Source organism: Talpa europaea (assembly GCF_964194135.1).
Source record: "Talpa europaea genome assembly, chromosome: 10".
NCBI classification, from domain to species: domain Eukaryota; kingdom Metazoa; phylum Chordata; class Mammalia; order Eulipotyphla; family Talpidae; genus Talpa; species Talpa europaea.
The window spans coordinates 7,589,360-7,598,409 of NC_140077.1; the positions used below are offsets into that span (position 1 = coordinate 7,589,360).

At 50.0% G+C, this 9,050-nt stretch overlaps 1 protein-coding gene across 1 annotated transcript; it reads left to right on the forward strand.

Moving 5' to 3' along the window:
* Positions 1–213: 213 nt before the first annotated feature.
* Positions 214–8,605, forward strand: PRDX3 (peroxiredoxin 3; the record flags this gene model as incomplete). The annotated part of the gene is made up of 7 exons (XM_084244541.1): positions 214–252; positions 1,493–1,628; positions 3,330–3,471; positions 4,335–4,470; positions 5,257–5,360; positions 7,845–8,010; positions 8,493–8,605. The coding sequence occupies 7 exons, from the start codon at positions 214–216 to the stop codon at positions 8,544–8,546; spliced, it is 777 nt and encodes a 258-aa protein (XP_084100667.1). The 3' UTR covers positions 8,547–8,605.
* Positions 8,606–9,050: the final 445 nt, after the last annotated feature.

Below are 9,050 nucleotides of genomic sequence, written 5' to 3' on the forward strand. Positions count from 1 at the left end.
GGTGGGAGGTGTGGCTCCGCCCGGCCCCGCCCCGCGCCCAGAGACCACGCCCCTATGACCCCGCCCCTCGCTGGGCCCCGCCCCTCCGCTGGGCTCCGCCACTCACCCGACCCCGCCCCTCCGCTGGGCTCCGCCCCTCCTATGGCCCCGCCCTCCGATGGCCCCGCCCCCTCCGCGTCTCCGTCGGCCCCGCGGCTCCCGCGCGCACTGAAGATGGCGGCGGCCGCGGCGGGAAGGTTGCTGCGGGCTTCGGTGAGTGGCCGCGAGCGGGGCGCAGGCACGGAGACATCGCGGGGGCCCCGGGAACGGGCGTCCCAGACAGGATCCCGCGCCCCTGCGGCCTTTCGCCCCCGGCGGCTGTCAGCGCCTGACGGGTCCGCGGCCCCGTCCCGGGGCGCCCCTGCGCCTGCGCAGACCGCCCCTCCCCTCCCCCTCCCCTCCCCTCCCCCTCCCCTCCCCCTCCCCTCCCCTCCCCCTCCCCTCCCCCTCCCCCTCCCCGCGGGCCGGCGCCGACCCGGGCCTGCAGCGGCGCCCGGGCCGAGGTCCGCACCTCGGACAGGTGCCTTCGCCTTTCCGAGCCCCGAGACGGAATGACGGCCGCAGGCGCTGCTGGAGCGTGCGCCAGATGCGGGTTGGAAACCCACGTGCCAGGTGCTACAGCGCTTGTCCCCGCCCCCCCACCCCGGGTCCGCCTCGGGGTCCACCTCGCGTCTCCTGCAGGCCGGGCCTCGCGCCCCGGTGCCTCTCGCTCCCCCCTCGCTCTTAGCGGTTCGGTGTGGGCCCTTGAGTAATGCTTGATGCCAAGGTCGAGCAAATATTTCCCTTGAGCCCTGTCCAGGCTTTCCCAGAGGCTGAACTTTGCTCTACTTGTGTGCTTGTCGTAGGGATGAAAAGGCCTTGTCTTCCCCAAGGAAGACCTTGACATAGTAGAAATTGCTCCGAAGACCAGGCTGGTGAAGGCCTGACCAAGGCCCCTTGGTTTTTGAACCTTCTGTGTTGTTCTTAAGAGCATGGAGTCTTAAAGTTCCCTGCCACCTTGTAGTCTTTTTATTTTTTAACATATCTTTTTAATAAAAATTGTTTGAGAAGGGTACAACACGGTGATTTGGTCTCCATATATGTAGTGAAATGATTATTACGGTAAAGCTCGGTAACATCTCCACAAAGTTACCATCTTTTGGTGCGTGATGGTATGTTTTCAGTGCTCACTATGTTACTATTAAGTATAGTCATTGTGCAGACTTACTCATCTGCATAACTACAGCTTTGTACCCTTGGGCCGTATCTTCCAATCACCGTGTTCCCTGCAGTCTAGAAAATAAAAACAGAAGGAAATACTAAGAATGTAGAGACTCAATTCCGTGTGCTTTCAGAGTTTCAGTTTTGGTACTTGGGCCACAGGAACGAGGACCCTGAAGATGCCCTTTCCGTGGACCAGCCTTCAACCACCATTGTGGGACTGCTCCCTAATATGAGGTGTTTCTTTTTGCAGGTTGCCCGACATGTGAGTGCTATTCCTTGGGGCATTTCTGCCTCTGCAGCCCTCAGGCCTGCTGCTTCTCGAAGACCGTGCTTGACCAATGTATTGTGGTCTGGTTCCAGTCAAGCAAAATTTGCCTTTAGCACCAGTAAGTGTTGTTCTGCCTTGGTTTGCCCCAGGTAATGGAAATATGCGTCATCTCTGGACAGGGACTCTGAACACCGCCTGCGCATTTGACTTACCTGCAGCCTGCGCATTTGACTTACCTGCGAGCTTTTAAAACCATACCCCCGCACCATTCCCACTCCAGACAAATGAAGTCAATCCCTGAGGGGAAACCAGGTGGTTCTAATGTGCAGCCTGGGTTGAGAACCACAGGCGAACTCTTCTCATGTCATGTCTTCTTGGTTGCTGTGTGTGAAGGGGTGTGGGATAATAGGGTGTTGAGACTAGCTCCTGTAATGGCTTTGGGCCCACCCCTGTGAGCACAGATCATCTCATAGACTCCTCCGTGATCTGCATGAGGCGTAGTTATTTCTTGAGGTTTATGTCCCTTTCTCCAGAATGTGGGCTTTGCTAAGATCAGCCTCAGAGGAGTGGTATTTGAAAATGCCTATTTTAGACTTGTCCTACTCTTTTAGAAAGCATGTCATGGTTTCTAAATGCAAATGCAAAGCCTTTGTTTTGGGGGCAGTGTTATACATGTTTCACAGTTTTATTACCTGGAGTTGAAAAACATTTCTAGGGGTGATTTGATGCCAGGGTATCAGTTTTTCTTGTCACCCATCCCAACGCCCTTCCCCCACAGCTCTCTTCTTGTTTTGAGGCCCAGGCATTCTGACCTGTGATCTCCTGCATTCGGAGTTCCCAGGGAGAAGCAAGTCCTTTGCAATTCTCACACTTCTCTTGCATCCTTTCCTTTCTTCCAGTCTCTGCCACACCCCTTCCCTCTGTACCTCTGACTCTGATAAGTGAAATCACCTCCTACCATCCCCTGCCAGACTTAATCTGCCTAAGAACAGTCGACTCATCTTCCATCGCCTACGTGAAAACCTCCAGTGACTTCATTATCTCTCATTTTAAGAACAGACTCGTCAGCTTGATATTTAAGGGCCTTCACAGCGTGACCGTCAGCCATTCTTGCTTTCTCTCCCACGCGCCTTTCTTCCACACACGTACTCTCTCTCCAGATCAGCTGTGCCCTGTTCCTCCATCTTCTTTGCCCCGAGCCATCTGGACTTGACAAAATCCAAACCATATTTAGACTCCATCTCCATTCTCACGTCTTCCTTAATTCCATCCCTACTATCTTCTGTCATCTCTGTGGTTTCCATAGCACTTTAAATTGGATTTATGTACAATCTAGAACTGCAGAAAGAAAAGAGTACCTGAGATGTAACATTGAATGGAAACTTGTTTTTAGATTTATTTCATTTCTGCATACAAGAACTGGGGTGCAGGCCAGAGGTACAGGGGGTACCAGAGACAGTGGGGAGCAGAACAGGTGAATTATTGAAATACACTGCTGAGGGGAACAGCGGGGAGACAGGAGAGGTCTGCTGCACCATGTGAGTAGCTCCCTGGTTGGGAATCGAACTCAGGCCATCACGGGGATCATGCTGAGACTTCTCGGCAACTAGGGAGGCCATGAACTGAAACGGAAACTGAACTAATTAATTTCATTCACTATTTTGAGAGGTTTAAATAAAATCAAATAGGTGCTTGATTTTGGGTGCAGTGGTCTAAAAAAGTTTCACAAGTTTACTACCCTGGAGTTGAAAAACATTTCTGGGAATGATTTGCTGCAAATCAATAGCAAATTAACTATACGTGAGTGTTTTCCCCCCAGGTTCCTCATACCACGCTCCTGCTGTCACCGAGCACGCGCCCTACTTTAAGGGCACAGCTGTTGTCAATGGAGAGTTCAAAGAACTGAGCCTTGATGACTTTAAGGGGAAGTACTTGGTGCTCTTCTTCTACCCTTTGGATTTGTAAGTGTAATTCCTGCGGCGCTTTAGTATTCTGAGACCGAGCAAGGTCCCTGCTTCCATGCCGAAATGGTCTGTTTTTCTTGGCAAGGGAAGGGCTCTTTCTGACTGGGTATCCCTGGTGGCCTTGTTGATTACACAGCTTGCATCTGTGACCGGTTTGCAAGCGATGATCTTGGGGAACGGCCTGGCCTTCCCTCCGGGGATAGGGTTTTATTTGGGTTCTGTTTTGTGGACTCTGGAGCAGTAGCTCCTATCAGCCGGCCTCGGCCTTTTTATTGGTCTAGAGGAAAATGAGAAAAGTAAAAATAATAAAGTGGATTTTCTTATAAAGCTAATTTATTTAAATAAAATTTTTTCTTAGAATATGTGTTCTGTGTCTACACCCCCAACCCCCCCACCCCCCTTTGGGTCCGGTTCTTAGAAAGGTGAGTCCAGTGAGGATGCTTACCCAGTTTTCACTTTTAAGAAAACAGAACTAGGGCCTCCCCGGTGGCACAGTGGTTGAGCGCTGGGTTGCGAAGCTCCTCGTGGCCTCTGTGGCGCCGGATCGATCCCCGGCTGCTCCCCAGCCACCGGAGGAGGGTCCCACATGGTGCGCAGACCTCTCCTGCCACCCGCTGCTCCCCTCAGCAGTGTACTTCTGTCCTTCTGCCTGCTCTGCTCCCCGCTCTGGCTCTGGTGAATTCTCTCACCCTCCCGCGCTTCTGACTGTACCCAGTGCTTGTATAAACAAACAAACAAATAAATAAACAAATAAATAAAAATATATGCCTCTAAAGAACTAATTTCTGGACAACAGGTTCTTTAGAGTTTAAATCTTTGTCTTTAAATTCTCTAATGAGAATCTTTGCCCTTTTGCCCAGCACCTTTGTGTGCCCTACAGAAATTGTTGCCTTCAGTGACAAAGCGAATGAATTTCATGACGTGAACTGTGAAGTCGTTGCGGTCTCCGTGGATTCCCACTTCTGCCACCTGGCCTGGATAAACACCCCCAGGAAGGTATGGACATCTCACCCTGCCTCTGTGCTCACAGCTTACGAAAGGGAAGATCCCACAAAAGACCAACATTCAGTTGTTACAGTGACTCGTCTCCAGTGGGTTATTTGCGGTTTCTAACCTACTGGCATATTCTGTGAGGCTCTGTCCTCTCCTCCTGGACAGCGGCGCACATCTCCTGTTCTTATGCTTGTATTTTCCAGCATGGAAACAAAACGGAGGGGAGAGTGGGCTCACTTGGGAAGGGGGACAGCTGGAGTCTGTTGCCTCCTCCCTCATCTATACCCAGGACACCCCATTACCCTGCTGGCTGGCAGGATGAGGGTTGGGTTTCTGATTTCATGTTTGGCGTTATCAGTATCCTTGCCTAAAAATGTGTTTGGGAAAATCAGAATTTCTAACTGTGCTGCTGGACTGCCAATACCAAATTATTCAGGGCATTTTTCCTTACTGGTCTTCCATTTTTATGTCTCAGAAATTAGTCTTCAACTAAGGGACTATTTTAAGAATTAGAAGAAGAAAGGGCTGTTGTGTTCGCTGGGTCTAAATCCTGCCTCTACCTGGCTGGGGCGAGTGGCTTAACTTTTGTGTTCCTCAGTTTCCTCATCTGTCCAATAGTGACTGTACTGGCATTTGTTCCAGGATGGGAGGGCGAGTGGGTCACTAGAAAGCACTTGGCCCCCGGTTACTTCCGCCTGTTGCCGCTGAGTTGGTCTGGAGCGTCTGCTCCCTGGCCCAGCTGGCTGGAGGGTGCCGTCTGACATTCAGTCCCATTTGCATCCCTACTAGGATGGCGGTTTGGGCCACATGAACATAGCACTCCTGTCTGACTTGACTAAGCAAATTTCCCGAGACTACGGTGTGCTGCTGGAAGGTCCTGGTCTGGCCCTGAGGTAAGATCTCTTCCTTATGGACTTAAAATTGGCTTCATGTTTAGCATTCTCATAACTTAGGAGATTTACTGAGACTCTTGTGACAGCATCTTGAGAACCAAAAGTCCTTAATTTAGTCTTTTAATAAGAATGACCTCCTGGGAGGGTAGCAGTCTTTCAGAAATGGCTGGAACTGGTTTGTCTCCCTACCACCCTGTGTCTTAATGGTTCCACTGCTTCACGCCCCCTAACCACCTAGAAACTTCTTCATGAGGGCCATGCTCCTGGCAGTGAAGCACCAGACTTCACTGTGAAGAAGGACAGGATTCAGCATCCTGGAATGATCACGATCTTGTGGAATCACATAGGCTTGGGGTGATTATATTTTTCACTTAAGAGCCGTGTGGCTCCGGACAAGTTATTTAGTTTCTTTGAGCCCCCGTGTGCCCATAACTAAAATAAGAGTGTATCTCCCAGGTTGGTGGGGAGAATTAAAGAAGGGGAGACAGCTGAGGTTTCAGCACAGAGCCTGACAGCAGGTGTGACCTCTGTCCCAGAGTGTCACATCCACGGTTAGACCTTTATTCCTTTGAATCTCCAAGCTCTGTCTTCAGCAGCCCCGTATTCAGATCTGGGCGCTTATTTTGATGTAGAAGATTTCTTGTTTGTCTGATATGTAGGAGTTGCTCAGCTGGCCCTGGATTTCCTTCACAAGGAATTGCTCCGTGTGTGACTGTAGATTTGGTATGTGTGTAGGAGGAAGTGAGCTCAGAAGGCTCCGTGTCGCCATCTTGGACAACAACCACCAGTGTTATGTTTAATAATATTTCTTCACACTTTTAGCTACACTTGTTCAACTATGAAAAATAATGAGACAGACACGACCTTTCTAATTTGACAAAAACAACAATCCCATATTCAAACACAACCTTTCTGGGGGAGATGAGAACTGAGACCTCATAACTGACATCTTAATGGCTGCTGAGTGATGGGGGGATGGGAGACAACTACGTCCAACCCCACTTTGGTGTACTTCCCAGTTGGGTGCTGGGGACCAGCTTGACCCTGCTCATCTGGCCTGTTTTCCTCTTGGGTTACACCTGGAATTTGGCCTCTGGGAGTCACCTTGGAGCTTGGCCTTTTGACTCTAAGATTACTGTCTCCCTTTAATAAGCTGAAGCCTAGCTTAAGAATTGGCAAGGGGGGGGCCTCCCTGGTGGTGCAGCAGTTGAGCGCCGGGTTGCGAAGCTGTCCGCGGCCTCTGCAGCGCCGGTTGGATCCCCATCTGCTCCCCGGCCACCAAAGGAGGGTCCCACATGGCACGCAGACCTCTCCTGCCGCCCGCTGCTCCCCCCAGCAGTATACTTCGGTCCTTCTGCCTGCTCTGCTCCCCGCTCTGGCTCTGGTGAATTCTCTCACCCTCCCGCGCTTCTGACTATACCCAGTGCTTGTATAAATAAATAAATAAAAATAAATCTTTTAAAAAAAAAAAAGAATTGGCAAGGGAAGGAGAAGAGTGCTGGCTCCCTCCCCCAATACCCTGGCCCCCTAGTACCCCCTGCCCTGTCTGCCAGGCTCATTGTGCAGTTCCCTCCGTGCTGGTTTCACTATCCAGAATGCCAAGGGAGAGGAGCCTGGGGCTGGCTGGTGAGGGGCTTGCTTCTCAGAGGGCGCGGGCCCTGCTCCACCTCGGCTGTGTCTGTTCACACAGTGGAGTCCAGCTTGTCTCCATCCTCAGGGCCGGGTAAGCCTCAAAGCCTAGACCCCCAGGACGAGCCCTGAGAGGGAGAAGTACCTGTTAACTTGTGCATTTTCTTTGACTTGACTTTTCCGCGAGTAACACTGGGATGGTAGGCCCCTTGGTTGGACTGTTAAAAGCTGTGGGTTAAACATCCTTGCGTGAGCCGCGGTTACTCCAGCACTCATGCAGAGGCGAAGGCAGCCCTAGAGGGTGTCATCCCAGTACATCGCTGTCATGCGAGAAAGATTGACGGACTGGATTTTTTCTCTAGATTCCGCTATGCAGAGACTTAACAGCCACTATGTTCTTTCTGCAAAGATCCCCCCCCCCATTTACCCAAAAATTTACTGATTTCATAAGTATTTCTTGAATATAGAGAAAATACATCTTGTGTCCTTTCTCATCTGCCTGCAGTTTCTTGCTAAGATTTGATACAGCAGCCCAAAGAATGCTTGTGAAATCACTAACACATCTTCATTCTCTGTAGTTCAGTGTCTTTTAGATTCTGTGCGCTGTTCAGGTCATACTTGGCGGTGTGACCCTTCTGCCTGTTTTCCTTGGTCACTGACCCATTCCACCTTTGGTAGAGCATCTGTTATCTGGAAGAGGTGACATATCGTTCTGAAAACAGGAAACCCCATTTTAAAGCATATGAGCGCTTCATAGACACTTGTTAAGGAGGATTAAAGACCAAGAGGGTAGACGTTAGACATTTTCTAGTTCTGGTAGTGTTGAGATACTGACAAGGATAAATTCTGCTGCAGAGGTCTCTTCATAATCGACCCCAATGGAGTCATCAAGCACATGAGTGTCAATGACCTCCCAGTGGGCCGGAGCGTGGAAGAGACCCTCCGCTTGGTGAAGGCGTTCCAGTTCGTGGAGGCCCATGGGGAAGTCTGCCCGGCAAACTGGACACCGGATTCTCCTACAGTAGGTTTCTTTTCCAAGAGCAGAGGGACTCAGCAGAGGGTCCGAGGTCTTTGCTGCCTCAAGGGCTGCTGGCCTGGGATATCCACAGAAGGAGCCCAGCTTGGGAGCAAGGATGCAGATGGTTCATAACTGGATGAGGTTGCTGAGGGCTAGGAGGTGGGGTTGGGAGAGGGACCAGGCAAGCTGTTAATGCAGCTTTAATTCATGTGTTCAAAAGGAAGGAGGGCTGGGGTGTGCTCAGAGCAGGGGGCCCGAAGAAATGGCTTCTCTGTTTACAACACACCCAACAGGGATCTGGGTCGGTGACCAGGGCGGGAGAGTCGTGGCCCGTCTATGAACAAGTACCCTACATGTGAAAAAGAAATCAATGAGACACCAGTTGCTTATAAGTTAGGGAATCTTAGGATAAAAATCGAGTGCCTTTAGCTCACTTTCGGGACTTTTATAATGTCGACTACACCGTTAAATGTTTTTGTTTTCAGATCAAGCCTCATCCGACTGCTTCCAAGGAATACTTTGAGAAGGTGAATCAGTAGATCATCCTACATGCACCTGCAGCTTCTCATACCAGAAAGGAACCACAATCGGAACTCACTGTTAGCATTTAAGAGATTATTTATAGAAGGCAGAAAACCAGTTATGCTTGTACTCATAAATATTACTCTCAATGTTTTTTGCAATACTAGCTAAGGCTTTTTAAATGTGGTGACTGTGTGGCTGCCCTTTCCTGGCAACCTCTTGATGACTGGCTAGTGTATAGAATGCCTGATTCTCCTGTTTCTTGGATCATGTCTTCGGTGAGAAAAGCAAGCTCTTCTTTCTTGGCCTTGCTTGAACCTTTGTATGTAGCAGAGTATTACACAAGCATCGAAAACTTCTGATCAAAGGTCCTGAAATTTTCTTCTTGAATTTCTTGTATTAAACTGAATTTTCTTTTATAGCAAGAGAGATCATAGTTTAAATTGTTCACGTCAGTAGTCTGGTAGAATCTTTGCAGTGTGTGTATGTGTGACTGAAACAAATGTGAATCATGTTTCTGA